The 21,433-nt window shown below is 33.9% G+C and overlaps 1 protein-coding gene across 1 annotated transcript in view; it reads left to right on the top strand.

The window, feature by feature from the left end:
* STT3B (STT3 oligosaccharyltransferase complex catalytic subunit B) overlaps window positions 1–21,433 on the top strand; it is a 94,982-nt gene that overhangs the window by 43,565 nt on the left and 29,984 nt on the right. The window contains exons 3-5 of the mRNA XM_032321270.1: window positions 1,173–1,460; window positions 16,719–16,784; window positions 18,500–18,599. Coding sequence (XP_032177161.1) covers window positions 1,173–1,460; window positions 16,719–16,784; window positions 18,500–18,599 — 454 coding nt within the window. The remainder of the gene's footprint in view (window positions 1–1,172; window positions 1,461–16,718; window positions 16,785–18,499; window positions 18,600–21,433) is intronic.

Raw genomic sequence — 21,433 nt, 5'->3', positions numbered from 1 at the left:
ATTCACAAATGTATTGAATAAGTTTTTCTCATTTTGTTTCTATTCAAAGCTTTGGAAGTAAGGCATAAAGTTTCTTACTACTTTCCTTGTGGATGGTTATAATCTGTTTAGTTTCATAAACAGGCCCTGGATTTGTGCTGGGAATTAGGCATTTTCTCTGATCCCTGTATTGAACAGTAACCCTACCAACCTCCAGTCCCTAAGGTGTGTATCCGGCCTGGAGTGGTTAAGTGACATAAAAAGTATATGAAATAGTGTTAAGTATGGAGGAGAAAAAGCAAGGGAAAGGTCTAAAGACCATAGGGAGTTTGTAGTCTTAAATAGTATAGCTGGGAAAGGAAATTTATAATTTTTTTTGTAGTTCTGTGATGGAGAAAGGAAAGAATCTTTTAGGATTTAGATAAGGATGGAAATGTAATTACACATTTTAATCACCTGTGAATAGCTCAAAACTAATATCCTACTTGTTTTTCTCTGAATCCTCCTAATGTTTCTTCTTCCTCTTTTAGGATGAGGGTGAGGTGTGTAACTGTTAACTGGCCTCTTCTAGTTTATTATTATTCTCTTCCATCCTTAAGTACCTTCAGTGGTATAAAAATGTTCAGCCTTCCAAGAGGCCCAAAATATTTCTTTGAATTCATCAGCTGACTAGGTTTTTCTTCCTAGCTAGAGTTGTTTACATCCCAAATCTTGGCTTTGAAAGGAGGGAAGATACATACGTAATATTGCACATACTTTTCTTATCCTTTTTTTTTTTTCTCATTCCCTTACATATATAAAAGTGTGGGCAAAAAAATGTTGAAACCCCAAACTTAAGAGCAAGTTAGACTAAGACCCTGTCTTATAGTGACAAAAGAGTTCGTAGAATTAACAAGAAACTTGCCTACAGTTTTCCATTTCTAAACATTTTCATTTTTAATGATGCATTCTGTCTGATCTTCTTTTATTTAAATATCTATTGCTCCATATATGAGCTTTTCCTTTGTATCCAATATAAAAGAAGGTTTAATTTTGTAGTTTAGGAGTGTGGTGAAGAAAGCAAACTGTTTTGAGACCTTATCCTTTTTACTGTAAAAAAAAAAAAAAAAAGTGAAAAAATAAAAGAACTCATGTTAGTGTTTTGAGCTACCTTATTTTATATGTAATTAAATTTTCCATTTTTATCTTCCTAGGTTTACCCAGGGTTGATGATAACAGCTGGCCTTATACATTGGATTTTAAATACATTGAACATAACTGTTCATATAAGAGATGTATGTGTGTTCCTTGCACCGACTTTTAGCGGCCTTACATCTATATCTACTTTCCTGCTTACCAGAGAACTTTGGAACCAAGGAGCAGGACTTTTAGCTGCTTGTTTTATTGCTATTGTACCAGGTTATATTTCTCGGTCAGTAGCTGGCTCCTTTGATAATGAAGGCATTGCTATTTTTGCACTTCAGTTCACATACTACTTGTGGGTAAGTTACAATGTTTTACTTCCATTTAATATTCATGAACTTTGTATGGAGATGCTGTAGGTTGTACATATTTTTCCTTTATCAATTATAGTTCCCATACAGGGATCTGTTACTGTTCATAGTAAACTTAATAATGAATAACGTTATAAAATGTCATGTACTGCTCCTGTGCGCACTCTCCCTCTCCCTGCTGCCCATGTGTATATGATCCATTTACAACAATTCTGTTATACCTGTTTCATAGATGATGATAATGTATCCTGCCTTTATATGCCATAACTCCAAAAATGAGGCTATCAAAAAGCCACCTAGCGATTTTGTTTGTTTCTTTTTGAGTGGGGAAAAGGGTCAAAAATACTTAGGAAAGTTGAAATGTGATTTAATGGCTTGGGATTTTGAGTTCTGTTTCAAAACTAGCATCATTTTCCTGTTGCCAAGTTATTTCTTCCCAATCTATATACCTTTTATTGTCTTTTTGTATTATTAGCTAGTGCTTCCAGAATGATGTTCAAAAGGAATGGTGAGAGGGGACATCCTTGCTTTGTTCTTGATCTTAGTGAGAATGCTTTGAGGCTCTCAACATTCAGTATGATGTTAGCTGTAGATTTTTGGTAGATATTTATCAACTTGAGAAAGCTCCACTCTATTATTAGCTTGTTGATAGATTTTATCAGGAGTGGATGGATTGTGTCAAGTGTTTTTTCTGTATTTATTGGTAATCCCCCCCCCTTTTTTTTGATGTGATACATTAATTAATTTTCAGATGTTAAACCCGCTTTTCATACCAGAGATAAATCTCACTTGGTCATGACATAATTTTTATAATACATTGCTGGATTTGATTTGCTTTTATTTTGTTGAGGATTTTTACATTTATGTTCATAATATATATTGGTCTGTAGTTCTCTTACAGTGCCTTTGCCTGGTTTTGATATTAGGGTAATACTGGTCTCATAGAATGAATTAGGAAAGTATTCACTTCTATTTTCTGAAAGATTATAGAGAATTGGTATAATTTCTTCCTTAAATGTTTGGTAGAATTCACCAGTGAACCCATCTTGGCCTGGTGCTTTCTGTTTTAGAAGGTTATTATTAATTATGGGGTAAATTTATTTAATAGATACAGGTTTGTTTAGATTGTCTTGTCTGAGTTTTGGGAGATTTTGTCTTAAAAGGATTTGGTCCATTTCATTTAGGTTATCAGATTTGTGGACATAAGGTTCCTAGTATTGCCTTATTATCCTTTTAATAAACTGTCCATGGGATCTGTAGTAATATTACTTCTTTCATTTCTAATAGTAATTTATGTCCTCTTTCTTTTCTTTGTCTAGAGTCTAATTAATTTTGTTGATCTTCCAAAGAACCAGTTTTTCTTTTCATTGCTTTATCTCTATTATTTTCAGTTTTATTGATTTTCTTTGTAATTCTTTTTTCTTCTACTTCTCTTAGATTTAAATTGTCCTCTTTTTTTTTTTTCTTCTAGTTTCCTAAGGTAGAAACTTAGGTTACTAATTTAGATCCTTCTTTTTTAATATATGCATTCAGTGCTACAAATTTCCCTATAAGCACTACTTTTTCTGTATGGCACAAATTATAATAAAATAATCTTTTCTTGGGAATTAATCTTTGACCTGTGTGTTATTTAGAAGTATGTTGTTTGATCCCAGTTTTTAGTTATCTTTCTGTTACTAATTGTTTGGTTTGATTCCTTTGTGGGCTAAGAATGCACATTATTTGACTTCAATTCTTTAAATTTGTTCAGATGTATTTTATGGCCGAGAATGTGGTTTATTTTGATGAATGTTCCATGTATGTGGCCTTGAGGAGAATGTATTATTTTCCTGGTTGTGGATGAAGTAGTTTGTAGATCCAGGATACCTAGTTTTTGGATGATTTTGAGTTCACCTACTTATTATCTAGCTGCTGCTTCTTTCTGTTTCTGAGAGAGAGGTTTTGAAGTCTCCAAAGATAGTGGATTCATCTATTTTTCCTTGCATTTCTATCAAGTTTTTCCTTGCTTAATTTGATGCTCTGTTGTTAGGTGTATAGACTTTAAGGGTTGTTATTTCTTCTTGGAGAAATTAATCCCTTTGTCATTATGTATAATTATGTAATGCCTTTCTTATCCCTGATAACTTTACTTGCTTTGAAGTCTGATCTGAAATTAATATAGCTACTCCTGCTTTCTTTCAATTAGTGTTAGCATGGTATATATATATTTTTGCCATCTATTCATTTTTAATCTTTATGTATCTTTATGTTTAAACTAGGTTTCTTGCAGACAGCAAAAATTTGGGTCTTGTTTTTTGATCCATCCTGTCAATTTGTTTTTTAATGGGTACATTTAGACTATTGGCATGCAAAGTGGTTATTGATATTGTTGGATTAATATTTATACTATATGTCTTCCTGTTTTCTTTTTGTTACCCTGCTCTTTGTTTCTTTTTTTGCCCTTCACTCTTTCTGTGCCTCTTACAGTTTTAAGTGAACATTTTATAGGATTCTATTTTCTCTCCTTTCTTAGCTTGTCAGTTTTTGTTTTGTTTTTTACTGTTTTAGTGGTTGTCCTAGAGTTTGCAGCATACATTTACAACTATTCCAAGTCACCTTTCAAAGAACACTGTACCACTTCACTGGTAGTGTGAGTACTTTATAATAACAAAATAATCCTAATTCCTCCGTCTTATTCCCTGTATCATTGCTGTCATTCGTTTCATGCATATGTAATCATATATATGTAAGGTTATACTCATTAGCATGCACAATAGAATACGTAGTTGGTATTATTTAAAAAAAACTTATGTGTTAGATCAATTAGGAATAAATAGTTGTGTTTTTTCAAGATTTTATTAGAGAGAGAGAGAGATAGCATGAGCAGTGGGGAGAGGCAGAGGGAGAAGAAGAAGCAGACTCCCCACTGAGCAGGGAGGCAGATGAGGGGCTCCATCTCAGGGTCCTGGGATCAGGATGAACACAGATGCATTAACCAGCTGAGCCAGCACCCGGACACCCTGAAGTAGTTTTTATTTTTTAACTTATTCCATCTTCAGTGCTCTTCCTTTCTTTATGCAGATCTCAGTTTTCTGATCTGTGTTATTTTCTTCTAAGAACTTTTAATGTTTATTGCAAGGCAAACCTACAGTCAACAAATTCTCTCAATTTTTGTCTGTCTGTAAAAGTCCTTATTTCTCCTTAAATTTTGAAGGATAATTTCACAGGGTACAGAATTCTGGGTTGGTGTTTTTCTCTCTCAGTACTTTAAATATCTGATTCTGTTCTATTCTTGCTTGGTTGGTTGGTTTCTGACTAGGCGTCATGTAATTTTTGTCCCTCTAGGTAATGTGTCTTTCTTCTGGCTTTTTTCAGAATTTTTTAAAATTTTCTGTAGTTTGACAGAGATGTGCCTGGTACAGGGTAGTTGGATTTGGGGCCTTTTTTCTTTAGTGCTTGAGTTTCCTGGATCTCTGGTTTGGTGTCTGACATTAGTTTGGGGAATTCTCTGTCATTATTGTTTCAAATACTCTATTCATTCTTTCTTTTCCTGGTGTACTAGGTAAAAAGAATTGTGATGAATAAGAGTTAAGGGGTATGGGAAGGGAAAGCATTCTGTACTTGTATGATTAGGTCTGAGTCTTTTAGTAAGCAGGATTGTGAACTTTGTAAGTGTGTTGCCCTCCTCCCCTCTGCTTTACTTAAGTAGGTAGGGTTGGCTGGAGCTGACTGGAGTTGGATATTTCCCCTCCCCCACATAAGTTCTCCAAGGACAGGCCTTGTTAAGAACAGAATGTTCAGATGTATTTCAAAATAGTTCCTTTCCCTTCCTTGTACTGGAAAGGGGATTTTTCTTATATTTACTTGAAGAACCTGATGGAGTTCCTGGAGGCAAACCCCACAGAATTTTGGGGGCCTTTGTACGAATGGGTTCACTCTGAACTTTTTAAGTTTCCACACTGAGCTTCCAGCCTTTCCTCAGACAGTTCAGGTTTTCCTATGTGCTGTGTCTCCCACTGTTTCCCATGTCAGTTCCATTGATGTGACACTGTGTTTGCATGTATATCTCTAATCTTGAGGGCAGCAATTTGTCCTTTTTCATTTTCTCACAAATCCAGGAAGAGTTGTTGATTTTTCAGTCTGTTCAGGTTTTTACTTTCTGTTAGGATAGAATGATTCCTTATATTTGGAACCAGAAACCAGAAGTATGTTGCCAAGTTACCTAAACTTAATGTTCTTTTTAACACTTAAAAGAACGTTACTTAGTACTGGCTTCAACTTAAAGCTTGCATTTGCTTTTTATTTTACGTGTAGCCTCTGCTCATACTCTTTCAGTGTTGAAAATGGCCAAAAATTTTACATGTGAATACTTTTTTATGTGTTAAGTATATTTTTAGGGTATCTAGGTGAATGGAAACATTATTTTTCTCTTTAATAACTACATCTTTTAAAATTACTTAGCTTTTGGAAATTTTTACTTTGGAAATTTCAGGGGAGAATGTTTTAGTCAACAATGTAGATGGTTGCTTGATTTCGAATTTCAGAAGAAAACACCCATGGAGATGAATATGATTACAAGCAGTAGGATGCTGCTAATGCTGCTATATTCATCCAAAACTGTTTAAAAACATAGTCTTAATTTTGTGCATAAGAGGAAAAAACACTAAATTTGGAACATCTGTTTGAGGCCTTTTAACATATAATCTTTAAAATTTTCAAAGTATGTATGAATGTTGATAGATCTTTATAATATAATGCCAAATGGAAAAATAAGTTGAGGTGCAATATGTACAGTATGATATCTTCATTTAAATTTTAAACAGTACAAATCATACCATATGCTGTGAGTAAAAATATAGCATATATATCCATCATGTACATCAACTTCATGGTAGTGGTTGTTCTCAATATAGTGTGAGTAAGTGATTTTTGAGGAAGGAGTTTTAAGGGATGTTCAACTATGTTAAAATTTTTAATAAAATCATCTGAAGCAAATAAGTATTCTCATTTAGAAGTCTGTTCTTTATAACATTTTATAATTTAAAAAATAATATATCCTGGAGTGCCTGGGTGGCATAATTGGTTAAGCTTCTGACTCTTGGTTTTGGCTCAGGTGGTGGTCTTTAGGATGTGGGATTGACCCCTGCATCGGGCTCTGCACTCATTGTAGAGTCAGCTTAAGAATCTCTTTCCCGGGGTGCCTGGGTGGCTCAGTGGGTTAAGCCGCTGCCTTCGGCTCAGGTCATGATCTCAGGGTCCTGGGATCGAGTCCCGCATCGGGCTCTCTGCTCAGCAGGGAGCCTGCTTCCTCCTCTCTCTCTCTCTGCCTGCCTCTCTGCCTACTTGTGATCTCTCTCTGTCAAATAAATAAATAAAATCTTAAAAAAAAAAAAGAATCTCTTTCCCTCTACCCTTCCCCTCACTACGTGCACCCTCTCTCTCTCTCAAATACATTAATCTTTAAAAAAAAAAATAAATAATATATCCTATTTGTTAGAAATTTGGAAACAAAAATAATGTACAGAAACCATCACCCAGATGTTATTACCATTTGCATTTTATCACTTCTTTAATTTCTTTATATTTTTAAGAAACACAGAAGTGAAAAGAAAAACACAAAAGTGGTATTGTCAGTATAGTTTTATATTTTATTTTTTAATTTTTTGGAGAGAGCATGTGCATGCAGAGGTTGGGAGGGGCAGAGGGAGAGAGAATCTTGAGCACGTTCCACACCCAGTGCAGAGCCTGACATGGGACTTGATCTCACTACTGACCCTGAAATTATGACTTGAGTCAAAATCCAGAGTCAGTTGCTCAACCAACTGAGCCACCCACGTGCCACTGTATTTCTTAGTTTTTTGCTTTTTGTTGTTTTTTAACATATCATGAGTCTGAACCATAGCAAGCGTGCCTTAGCTGGTATCTTAATTACCTTTCAAAATTTTAAGAATTTAACTTTTGAAAATTGAGACAAAACTCATGAAACAAAAAAATCACTATTTCATCCATTTTAAAGTAACTTATAGTTAGTGTTTTTTTCATATCTTCTACTTATTTACAGAATATTTTATCACCCCGGAAGAAACTCTGTATTTTCCCAATTCCCCCTTCCCTCCATCAATTTAATTTCTGCCCCTGTAAACTTAAACCAGTTCTAGATTTTTCATATAAGTAAAACCCACGTAAAATATGTGACCTTTTATGTATGGCTTCCATTCACTTAGCATTATCATTCATGTTGTTCACATGTATCAATAATTCATTCCTTTTAATGGCTGAATGATGCATTTTATTTTATTTTATTTTATTTTAAGCCATCAGTTGTTGGGACAGTTGAGTTGTTCTCACATATTGATTATTATGAATAATGGTGCTAACAACATGTGTACAAGTTTTTGTGTGGATGTATGTTTTCATTTCTCTTTAGTACATATCGAAGAGTAGAATTGTTTGGTTCACATGGTAACTCTGTAACTTTTTGAGAAACCTGAAGAAGGTTTCCCTCAGTGGTTGTACCATGTGCATAGCATTCCTACCAACAATTTAGGAAGGTTATAATTTCTCTAAATCCTTGCCAATACTTTTTTCTGTGTTTGTGTGTTTTTAATATATCCCCTATTGGTATGAGGTCGTAACTCTTGTTTTTATTATGGTAAAATACACATAAAATTTAACCACTTATAAGTACCTTAAATACATTCACCACTATTACTATCCATCTCTGTAACTTTTCATCTTAGGAAACTTTAAACTATAATCCATTAAACAGTAACTCCCCATTCTTCCCACCCCTGTCCCGGACAATCACCATTCTACTTTTGGTCTCTTTCGTTTTGATTACCCTGAGTATCTCATATAAGTGGAATCATACAGTTTTTGTCTTTTTGTCATTGGCTTATTTCACTTAGCGTAATATCATGTCCTCACGTTCATACATGTTATAAGCATATGTCAGAATTTCCTTCCTTTTTAAGGCAGAATAACATTCCACTTTGTTTAGATACCACATTTTGTTTATCCATTCATCAGTTGATGGACACATGGGTTGCTTTTATATCTTAACAATTGTGAATGACGTTGCTATGAACATAGTTGTACAGATATCTGTGAGATATTGTTTGCATTTCTTTGCAGTACCTACCCAGAAGTTCAATGCCAGATCATGTGATAATGCTGTTTTCTATTTTTTTAAGAACTACCTTTCTGTTCTCCATAGCCACTGTATCAGTTTACATTCCCATCAGCAGTACACCAGGGTTCCAGTTTTTCTCACATCCTTATCAACACCTGTTATTTTCTTTTTCTAATTCCTTTTTTTTTGCAAATTTTTTTGCAAATTTGCAACTGTGTGGGGATCAGTGCCCCTAACACCTCTGCATTGTGCAAGGGCCAACTGTACTATGTTGACTGGAAGTGCAAAAGTGGGCCTTGTCCTCCTGATCTTTCAGGAAAAACTTCAGCCTTTCACCATTATGTTTGCTGTGGACTTTTCCATAAATGGCTTTTATGTTTTATGTTGTATATTAACAAAATGTTACTAAGTGTGTATTAACACATTTTGTATATTGATATTTTTAAAAATATTTTTGAAGATTTAGAGCACGTGTGCACATGTGCTTGTTGGGGGATGGGCAGAGGGAGAGAATCTTCAGGAAGACTCCCCACTGAGCACAGAGTCCAGTGTGGCCCAGTCCCACCACCCATAAGATCATGAGATCAGTTGCTCAATGGACTAAGCCACCCAGATGCCCCTTAAAATATTTTTTTATATATATTTCTCAGTTGGACCAAGGTATTCTTCTGGTACATGCCTTAGGAATGTTTCAAAGTACAGTATTCCTCAAGTTTTTGCATGTTTAAATGTGTTTTTCTATACTCATACTTGACATTCTTGCTGCTGAATTTGTTTTTTAGTATTCTGTTGAGGATTTTTGCATCAGTGTTCATAGGTGATAACTGGTCAGTAGGTTTACTTGTAGTGTTTTTCTTTGGCAATTTACATTTAAAGTGCTTCCTGATAAAGAAAGATCTTATTTCTATCATTTTGCTATTTATTTTTTACATGCCTAGTAGCATCTCTGTCCCTAATTACTGTCTTTTGTGGGGTTGTTTTTTTTTTTTTTGGTAGTGAAATGTTTAAATGTCTTTTTCATTTCCTTTTGGTATATATTATATTGCTGTTTTCTTTGTGGTTACCATGGGAATTACATTTATCATTCTAATATTATAATACTCTTATTTCAATTTATACTAGCTTGTCTTCAGCAGCATATAAAAAATCTCCTTAAAACTCTCTTCCTACCCCTTTTGTCACAAAATTAGATTTTTATACATTGTGTGTGCAAAGACATAAACTAAGAATTCTTTTAGTTGTATTAGTCTCCTAAAGTATGTAGAAAAATAAATTTGGAATTACAAGTCAAAGTTAACACTTTTATACACTAATAATTTTTGTTTGGACATTTAGGGTCTTTTGTATTTCCATATGAATTTTGCATCGGGTTCTCCATTACAATATTCTTTTTAAGTGGCATAATTTTGTTTTATTAATTCAACAGATACTTTTGTAGAACAGTGTGGAGCCGGTGCTGTTTTATATGTTGATTATACAGAGTTAAATGAAGTTGATGAGCTGGTAGGGACAATTATGAGTATCCTATTGCTTTTAAGAATGATAGTGTGAGGGACACCTGGGTAGCTCAGTGGGTTAAGCCACTGCCTTCGGCTCAGGTCATGATCCCAGGGTCCTGGGAGCCTGCTTCTCTCTCTATCTATCCCTGCTTGTATGCTCTCTATCTCTCTTTCTCTCTGACAAATAAATAATTAAATAAAATCTTAAAGAGAAAACAAGAATGATAATGTGACAGAATGATAAAGCATACTCACTAAGGACTAAATTATTTTGCGAGGTTTTCCTTTGTTCTGTTTTTTCAAGCAACATATTTAAAATAGGTTTAAAGTAGAAGCAGCTCCAGTATTTGAAATGAGTTGGTTAGGAGTTCTTACATAAGAACTCATTTTCTTACTTGGGGCAAATTGTTTGACACTTTACTCTCATTCACTTTTCTTACAAATAAAATATAAAAAACGTTTTAGTTACAGAGTTTATTAATTACATTTATGTCAAATTCGATCTTTACCAATTGAAAGTAAACAGAATAACAGCTGTGACTACTGTGAGAAGTTTTTTGGTAGCCAAATGACATGAAGTTGAAAACATTTTATGTCTAATCTCTAAAATGTAAATGTAAGTTGTCTACTCATTCCTCATTTGGTATGTTTTTTTTTTAAACTGCTTAATGTCTCTTACAAGCTTTGTCTTCAGAAATTTTTAAAGGAAGTACTCTGTTTTCAAAGCACCATTTCCAAACATTTTTGAATATGCTCTTAGATTCGTGTCCTATAGTTTCTAAACTTTTTTTTTTTTTTGGTCAGGATCAAGTACTTAAGAGTAGAGTCTTTGGAGCCAAACTGCCATGGTCTGGTTTCCTCTTTCCTGGATTTAAGTTCTTATCACTAGGAGTTATTTAAACCACCCCTATGTCTATTAAATCAGCTATAAAATGGAAATAATAATAGTATCTACGTTATATGGTTTCAATGAGTTAATGTGTAAAGCATTATAGGAACACGGTAATTGATGAGTACGTTTGTTTTTACCTCTGTGTTAGCATTCACCAACAACAGAGCTGATGCAGATGAAATAGTACTGGGAACAGTACATACTGTTGCCTCCTATAGAATTTTTTTTTTTTAATGGTTTTATCCTCTGCCTTTGTAGTCAGTCCTCTCCTTAACCCATATTTCTTGCAACCGCAGATCTGATTTCTATCTACATATTTTTGGGAGTTTGTTTTCCATAATGCCAAATTGTAGAAACATGCAGTAAAAGGTGGTTCTTTATGCATGGCTTACTTCACTTAGCATAAGACTTTTGAGAGTCATCCATGTTTTTGCATGTGTTAGTAGTTTGTTGCTTTTTATTGCTAAGTAGTATGGGCGTACTATATGGTTATACTGTTGCTTATTTTTCCCTATTTTTGGCATTTATGATGTAGTAGTTATAAGTATTTGCATACAGTTCTGCATATGAGCATATATTAGTATTCCTTTTGGACCGATGCCTAGGTGTGTGGGGGGTTGCTGGTTTGTAATATAAGTACATGTTTAATTTTATAAACAGCTGCCAAAACAGTTTTCCAGAGTGGCCGTGTTATTTTTCATTCCTTCCACCAAAGTATGAGGCATTGCATTTACTCTGCTTTTACCAGCATGTGATATGTTCAGATTTTTAAATTTCAGACATTCGATTAGGTATGTATCTCATGGTTTTAATTTGCTTTTCTCCAGTGAGTAACATTGAGCGTCTTTTCATGTGCTTATTTCGCATTCTGATTTTTCTTTGAAATGTCTCTTCAGACCTTTTGCCTGTGTTTTGCTTGGGTTGTTTTTTTTATTATTGAGTTGTAAGAGTTCTTTATATATTTTGGAAACAAGTTTTCTATCAGATGTATGTTTTGTAAACATTTGTTCCCAGTCTGTAGCTTGTCATTTTATTTTTTTTAACAATATCTTTCTAAGAACAGAAATTTTCTTGCCTCATTATACTGGTTGGAACCTCTAACAGTGCTCAGTAGAAGCAGTGAGAATTTTTTTATTCTTTCCTCCCTGATTTTAAAGGGAAAGCATTCAGACTTTAACCATTAAGTATGATGTTAGTTGTTTTTTATAGATGTCCTTTACCATAGCTTAAGGAAGTTTTCTTATATTTTCAATTTGAGACTATTTATCATGAATGGGTGTTAGATTTTGTCAGTAGCTTTTTTGTATCTGTTGAGATGATCATATGGTTTTGTCCCTAATTATATTAATTCAACGTTTCTCTTTGATACTGTTGACATTTGGGGACAGGCAGTTATTTCTTATTTTGCCGAGTGTTTAGTGTATCCCTTACATCCACACACTAGATGCCAGGAGTACTTTCTCCTTAGTCCACAATTGGGAACCACTGCGGTGATTTTTTGTTTTGTTTTGTTTTTTTCCAGATGTTAAAACAGCCTTGAATTCATGGAATCAATTCCACTTGTTCATGATATACAATTCTTTTTTTTTTTTAATTGCTAGTTTTGTGTTGTTCATATTTTATTAAGAATTTTTTTTTCATCTGTTTCCATGAGGGATTATTAACATGTAGTTTTCTTTTCTTGTGATGTCTTTGTCTGGCTTTGGTTTTTTGTTTTTTTAATTTATTTACTTGAGAGAAAGCTTGCACAAGAGCACAAGCATGGGGAGGGGCAGAAGGAGAGGGGGAAATGGCGTTCAGTTCTGAGAGCTTGATCCCAGGGTCCTGGGATCATGACCTGAGGTCAAGGCAGATGCTTAACTGACTGAGCTATCGAGGCTCCCCTGTCTGGCTTTGATCTCAGGGTTATACCGGGTTCTTAAAATAGTTAGGGAAGTGTTTCCTTCTTCTCTGTTTTCTGAAAGTATCTTTATAGGATTGGTATTATGTCTTCCATAACTGTTGATAATTTTCACCCAGTGAAATCATCTGAACCTGGGAAGGTTTTTAATTACTAATTCATTTTTTATTTACATAATTCTGTTCTGATTTTGTTTCTTTATGAATAATTTGGTAAAATATTTCTTTTTTGAAAGTTTTCATTTCATGTATATGACCTGATTCGTTGGCGTAAATTATTCATCATATTCCTTTATAATTCTTTGAACTTCTGTACAGCCTATAGTGATGTTACCTCTTTTTTTCCTAGTATTGGTCATTTGTATCTTTTTTCTTGGTCAGTTTAGTTAAAAGTTTATTCACCTTCTGGTTTTGTTTCTTTTTCTCTGTATTTGCTTTTTATTTCATTGAATTCTTGACTTTCATTATTCTATTTTGTATTTGGTTTGCTCCTTTATAGCTTCTTAGTGTTGAAGTCAAGTTGTTTTAGCTATGTTTTTCTAATAGAAATTTAAATTATGCTTTTCATCATTGCTTTAGCTATACTCCATATATTTCAGTATGGTGTGTTCTCATTGTCATGTAGTTAAAGTATCTTTCTAATTCTTGATTCTTTGACCCATGGGTTCTTTAGAAGCATGTTTTTTAGTTTCCTAATATTTGGGAATTTCCCAAGCATTTTTTCCTCCTGGTTTCTAGTTCCATTGTTGAAGAATTCTAATTCAGGAGTTTTCATATTAACATGTCAAAGACTGAGTTTAAAAAAAAAAAAAAAAAAAAACTCTATCCAAACCTACCATCTCTTGGCCTTCCTTTTCCCCACTGATGGGTTGTAGTGCTGCAAGGTAGAAAACTAGGAGTTCTCAACTTCTTTTTCTCTACTACTTTCTAATTCTAGTAGTTCATCAAAACATGTTCATTTGGCTTTGAACATAGCTACTCCTTTATGTCTGCTTTCCTACCACTGTAAATTTGAACCTCAACACTCAGTCATATATACCATCCTCCCAACTTGTATTTCTGTTACCAACAGGTAATACAACAGTTTATAAGGACCTTATGCCACTCAGTGTCCATACTTACCATGTGGTCTCAGTCATATTGTGCTTTGACTTTAGTTCTTGCTTTTGTGTCTTACCTCTCCAGTTGGGTCATGACTTGAGTTATAATTTGTGTATCCAGCATAGCCTTGCAGAGTTTTGTGTGTATTAGTAAATACAGCAGAATATGTTTGATTCTTTTTCTCATTCTCTCTCAGCCTACACAGTTGGTTTTAGGGTTTGAGGTAATTTTAGGATATGAACTATACTTAGTATATTTTTATAAGTATTTTTTGGTAACAGATTATAGCAGAACTGGGTCCAGTCAGTCACAGTAGATCACATAAGGAGAGTTTTAGGAAAAGAAGTATCAACTATGATAGAAGAGTAATACAGAAGGAAATGCTATATGATATGCTAGGGCTGAGGGAAGGTAGTCAAGGAAGGTAGTCAAATTTAGGATTCAGGTTTCATTAGAGAGAGTGTGGTTCTGCCCACTAGGCCCAGAGAAGTTTGATGGTTAGCCCAGCCTAGAGCTGCTTTGGAGCTGCATGACAGGTGATTGGCTACCCTCTGGAGTGAGGCAGGAGTGGGGAGTTGGTAACCTGTAGCATCGTGTACAGTGGAAGTTTGGAAGTTTGGGTACCAGCAGGGGCAAGAAGCTGTGTTGAATAGGGCTTTTGGTTACCATGTCAAGAGGACTGCAGAAAAGTTATTACTAGACCAAGGCTGCAGAGTCATAAAGATTGTGTTCTGCTACATGGCCAGGGTCAGCACTACAAGATGTTCTCACACCCATACCACCAACACCAGCCTACACCTGAAATGATTGGAGAGCCTCTGCTACAGTGTTCCTTCAGCACCCTCTACCAAGAAACCTTAACATCATACTCACTTTGAAGGAGAAATATTTAGAAAGTATTCTGTTGTTTATCATAGAATATGTATTGAAGCATGCATTTGGAGCTAAGATGCAATAAAATAACTGACACATAAATATAAAGCACTGAATGGTCATTTGCAGGTTTTCCCTGCCAACATTTGTCTTCTCTACCTTCAATTCACTGAATAGCCTTTTTTTCTCAGTCGCAAGATAGAATCATTTTTTTTTCTTTTTTATTGATCTACCTGCCATAGCCTTCTTGCCCCCATTCTTGGGATTCCATTTTATTTCTGGAGCATCTCATCCTCTGAGAACACTATTTCTTCTAGTCTCCTCACTTAGAATTAGGCTTTTTGGGGACACCTGGGTGACTCAGGTCATGATCCCAAGGTCCTGGGATCATCAAGCCCTGCGTCCTCAGGCTCTGTGCTCCTTCTGCCTACTACCACCCCCCCCCCCCCCGGCCATGTTTGTTTTCTCTCTCCCTCAAATAAATAAAATCCTTAAAAAAATAAAAGAATTAGGCCTTTCTGAACATTCTTTTCATTCCCATTTCCCTAGTAGCTGTTTTCCTTTCTCAAAATCATCTTTGGTCTAATTTGTCTCTTGGTCTCTGATTTTGGCATTAGCACTTGGTTCCATCTCACTTCTCCACTCTCTAGAGATTGGCTATTATAGGAATAATTTCTAATCATCCCTGGAAATTTTTTTCACTTTTAAAATGTCAGTATTTTAATATACTACCTTCTCTATTCATATTTTAGCATAGATGAAACTAGTTTCAGTGGGGGAAAGTGGATGTGTTTTGTCACACATATACTACAATGTTGAATTCAAAGCAATCTTTCATTACTCTAATAGAAGTCAGCCTGATAATATATCTTTAAGCGCTGTAAACTAGGAATGTTTTCTCTTTCCTTCCCCTCCCCCTCCTTTGATTCCTCTCGGGGGTGTGTTTGCTTTACAGTTCCCCCAAAGATTACATGTCACCTGTAGCTTGTTTTAATGTACTAGCAGAGTCCTTTTAAACATAAATTCCTTGAAATCAGGTGTGTTTGTATGTATATATATATATATATATTTCTTTTTTAAATAAAGATGACATTTTTGCTCTTGGCATAAGTATGTATTTAGAACTTGTGCTTTTGAAACTTAAAAGTCAGTTTTCTAAACCAAACCATTATTTTCAAAGGAGCATATAAACTTATCTGGGAATTATTTCTTTTGTTAGTTTTTTTAGACAGTAGAGATTTGTCATTTTTTTGAACCTTGCATTGATTGCAGGTTCTCTTTCTGATTCAGAGTCTTTGAGAATTTTCTGACACACCCTAGAAATTATTGTAGGACTGTCAATTTCTTGAGGATATAGATTATTATTTATTGCTTATTGTTCTTGGTTATGGTGTATGAAAATTCCTGATGATAGGTTTTCAAAAATGGATGCTCATATTTAGAATTGTATGTAAGATATACATATTCAAATGATGAAAAATTACAGATTAAGGTGTTATGCCTAAGGAAACCAATCACATATAAAAATAGATTTGCTGAATAAATTTATTTAGTTAAAATCTCAATTTGTTGATACTAATCATTTTAAAATAGAAAGGAAAGCAAATAGAAAAATACGATTTTTTTTTTCTTCTAAGGTGATTCTTTTTTCCTGGAAACTGCATAAGAACAAAAGAAAAATCAGGGCTATTTATAAAATGTCTGACTCTTGCCCAGTGTTCTAAATACATATATTAAGTGGATGTGAATATCTGAATAACCATTGTACTTTCTTTAAATATATAACTTTAGCTTTTTGTAGTTCAAGTGTACTAAATATTTAACTTTATTTAGCAGGAACATTTATAAACATTTGCCTGTTTGTGTTTTAGGTAAAATCTGTAAAAACTGGGTCAGTTTTTTGGACAATGTGCTGCTGCTTATCGTATTTCTATATGGTAAGATTTCAATTTGAAACTATATGAGGTCTAGCAAGTATTTGGCAATTAGACCAATTCTTCTCCGTCATCATTTTCTTCTCATTTAAACTAGTTCTCTACTTCCTTTCTCCTGAAATCTTTAGGATGCTTAATGCATTCCTATTTATTACTGCCATCCTCTTCCCTACCTCCGTCCTTGGGGTGTGTATGGACTTTGTTTCAGTGGGAGAGCTAATATTCAACCCCTCAAATATAATATTTGAAGCAAGAAAAACAAAAATTTTCCTTTTCAGATGTTTAACTTTTTCTAAATAATGGTCCTATTTTCTAGGAACTACCTATATACTTTTTACAATAGATTACTTAAGATTGGGAATCAAAATTACCTCTTCATTCTCCTGCCTTTTCTCCCTACAGCACAGCCTATGTAGTTGTCTTATGCTGAAAATTAGTGATAATTTTAGGTAAGCTTTTTTCCCGTTTTTAAGCAAATATCATGGAATATATGCATCCAAATTATCCATGCCCCTTTTAAAAATGGTTAAAGCCTAAGACATATTCTGTGCTGTTGTACCCGTTCTCTTTGAAGCTTACATTTAAATTTTGAAGGTAATTTGAAATCCTTCAGTTAGGACCTGTGCTCAATCAGAGTAACATTGTTTTTGGTGCGAAATAGTATGGGACTGAAGCACTAAACTGGTATTCCTATATGCATTATACACTGAAGGTGGGTAGTTCATTACAAGTGGTCCTGAAACATTTTAGACAAGGGTAGCATTGTTACAATATATATGTTAACATTTCTTCTAATGTGACTTGGTAAAATGGTTCCTCTAAGCTTTTAATTATTAGTGCACACCTAAAATTTTTATCTTGACAAGAGCTTATTGCCTATTGAATGTACTCAGAAAAGTAATACACTTGGTTGAGAATAAACCTTATCTTTAGAATCTTTATTAATTTAGACCAGAACAGGGATGGCTGGCTGACTCGGTAGAGCATGTGACTCTTGATCTCAGGGTCGTGGAGTTCAAGCCCCACTTTCCACACATAGCTTACTTTAAAAAAAAAAAAATTAGACCAGAACATACTCAATTATTCTGATTAAATAGAGTATTCTGATTTTATGATATATGCTAAATATTAAAATGGAATCTTGATTTGTAATCCATTAGTAGGAAGTAATTTCTACTCGAGGTAGCACTTTTATTTTGAGTATATCAAAACATATCCAGATTATCTGAGTGTTCCTTGTAATTCGCTTGTTGGCTGGTGCTAACATTGATTGTTCTTATTCTCAGTCAAGCTTCTTGCAATGTAATTATCAAAATGGGGGAAGTAAGATCCTTTTTTTTTCTTTTAAAAATTTATGATCTATATCCAAAGAATCTTTACCCTCATGAAAAAGACTTTTTATTACCGATTGACAAATTACAGTGTTCTTAGTGTTCTTATTTAATTTGACCAAATAGTGTTCTTATTTAATTTAATTTCTCCAGTGAACATAGAATACCATGTTGGATTTATGGGATTGTGTTATTTTAATAATCAATAAAAATAAGTAGAAAAAGTTTTTTTTAAGTTATATAAATATTTTAAGCATATCTCAAAATTCTTAAGAATCATATTTATGTCTCTTCTTTATATATTTAGATTGTCATGACAAATAAAACTTACCTATTTTTTGAAGCAAACATCTTAAATTATTTAACTTTGCATTTCTTAACTCCTAGGTCTCTGCTTGGGGTGGCTATGTGTTTATTATCAACCTTATTCCACTGCATGTATTTGTGTTGTTACTGATGCAGAGATATAGCAAGAGAGTGTACATAGGTAAGTGATTTGACTTTGAAATTTCGGCTTCTAAGAGATGTTTCATATACATTCTTTTCATTGAACAGCTATTTCTGTTTGGCCATATTACCCATAAGAAGGTAAAAATTAGGGGCGGCTGGGTGGCTCAGTGGGTTAAGCCTCTGCCTTCGGCTCAGGTCATGATCCCAGGGTCCTGGGATCGAGCCCCGCATCAGGCTCTCTGCTCCGCGAGAAGCCTGCTTCCTCCTCTCTCTGCCTGCCTCTCTGCTTACCTGTGATTTCTCTCTGTCAAATAAATAAATAAAATCTTTAAAAAAAAAAAAAAAGAGAAGGTAAAAATTATTTGGTGGGTTTTTTTTTTTGTTTGTTTTGTTTTTTGCCTTTTTTGTATTGATAAGGTGGGTCAGCATTTTTACCCAGGTGCATTGCTACCAACTTTTCCTTGAGTTTTTCTTTTGTTTTTGTAGAAATTAGTCTACACATACTAAATTTAATATTAGTTAGCCCAGCCTTTTTTTGGGGGGTGGGAATGGGCATTCTATAATGAAATCATTTATATATACATATTATTCAAATTTGGCTTAGTCACTATGAGATTAAACATCCTCAAAATAAACAGTTTTATAAATTTTTGAAAGCCCTTTCTGTATAATATATGGCAGTATTAGTTCATTTGGGATGCTGAAACAAAATACTACAGGCTTGGTGACATATAAACAACAGAAATTTCTCACAGTTCTGGAGACTGGGAAGTCCCAGAAGGGTCACATTCTAGTGAGGGCTCCTTTCCTGGTTCATACCTGGTACCTTTTTGCTTTGTCCTTACATGGTAGAAAGGCTGAGCTAGTTCTCTGGACCACTTTTAAAAGGGTACTATGCATGGAGCCCACAGTACCTTTATTACCTCCCAAAAGCTACCTCGTAATACCATCATCTTGGGCATTAGTTTTAAACTTAAGAATTTGGTTGGGGGACACACTGCTTCAGATAGTAGCATAGACCGAACCTTTTTTCTATGAACTTTATTTTCTCTCTGGGGTTTAAAATATGTCTTCTGAATAAGATGCTTAGTAGATGTTGTCTCATATCTTCGAGCTCATTCTCTATGACAGACAGAACTTTTATATGTAGAATTAATCAGAAAAGTTGTGGTCTGAACCCAGTGTCCTAGTAAAATAATACAATTCCATTATGGTAATGCTGTTGGTAAGCAGTAGCACAAAGATAAAAATTTATTTACTTAATTAAAGGAAAAAATAGTAGTTTGGCATGATTAAGAAAAGTTTTAAACAGGAGCATTGTCCCAACTTCCCTTGAGTGTTAGCTCTAGGAACTAACTAAGGGTGAGAATTAAGAAACGATCTTGTATTTGATGGATAGGATTTCTCTGGTAACTTTACAAAAGTAAGTACACAATTAATACTGCTTTAGTTGGCTCTTGAAAATATTTCTTCTTTTCAGGGGGATGAAAAATACAGTAGTTTGGGGATACTATGTATGTGTGTGAAGTTAGATTAGTGAACACCTCAGATAACTTGATATTCAAACTCTGTACCTCACCTTCCTTGTTCCTTAATCGTCTATTCCATTCATATAACTAAGAGTATATTAGGTGAGTTTTATGCTTTTTCATAGTTTACTTCAAAATGGATGGAAAGTGTTGGTATGGAACAAACAATTCTTTCTTTATCCTGAATGTATCAAGATTTAAGTTCAATTTAACCTAATGATCCTGAAAAATAGGAAAGCATCATAAAGTATATACACAAGTTGTCCTCTCATTTTACCACATAACATTCTTTGTATTCTCTCTCCTTGTGAGCAGAAACATTTGGATAAAGAAATAATGATTGACAAATGGCAAACTCATAACCATACATTTGATTGGGTTCTCAGTATCAAATTAAATGAAGTAAAAAATGAATCATTTGAAATAATTATGAAAAATGGTTTTCCCTTTCAGTAAATTTTTTCCATATGTCTTTAGAATATGTTGGTAAGCCAGGGAAAACTCAAGTTTGTTCACATGTGGAAAGGGGAGCACATGGAAGATAATATGGTTGTATAGGGCAGGTGTGGCACAGGAATGGAGTGGACTGGGTAGATAAGAGAAAAGAAAAGCCTCTACTACTTGAAATTTGGGTGGGGAAGAATTGTTGTATAAAGTTAAATTTATTTTGTTAAGAAATATTTTGGACTTGGTATATGTAGCTATATTGGAATGTGAATTATACAAAATTATGTTACAAGTAGGATTGTGATGGTTTAACAAGAAAAAAGAACACCCACATCTTATTTTGCATTTATAGAAAGACTGGTTTGCAGGTATCACATAATGCTAATCTCATTAGAGATGTAAAATTATTTAAACTTTGTAAAAATTTATTACACTTTTTATCAAAAATTACTAAAGATATGGAGACATATTTAGGGGTGTTCACTATGATGGAAGTTATAATCGTGATAATAGTTTAAATGCCCACAAGAGAAACTTTAATTTCTCTAGTGGGCATTTAAATTACACTTAAATTATAGTGTTGCCATATATGAAATATTATGGTACCATTAAAATTGGTATTTAATGATATAAGAAAATGTTAATAAAAAGTAGACAGACAGCCAGGACTACTACTGATATTTTTTTCTTCATACTTTTCTCTGATTCCAGATTTTCTCTAATGAACATGTACTAAAGTCATAATAAATGAGACTTGCTCTTTCATTTATAGAAATGTGAATTTTATCTCTGTTGGTTTATAAGGGTCTTATTAGACTAATAATTTAAGGAGAAGGAAGAAATTAATTTCTTAGTATTGATAAATGATTTTTAAATGTCACTGAGGAGTTTGTTT

Source organism: Mustela erminea, chromosome 1 (genome assembly GCF_009829155.1).
Source record: "Mustela erminea isolate mMusErm1 chromosome 1, mMusErm1.Pri, whole genome shotgun sequence".
In the NCBI taxonomy this organism is placed as follows: Eukaryota; Metazoa; Chordata; class Mammalia; order Carnivora; family Mustelidae; genus Mustela; species Mustela erminea.
Note: the sequence above shows the minus strand (reverse complement) of the source record. Positions and strands in the feature narration are given on the sequence as shown.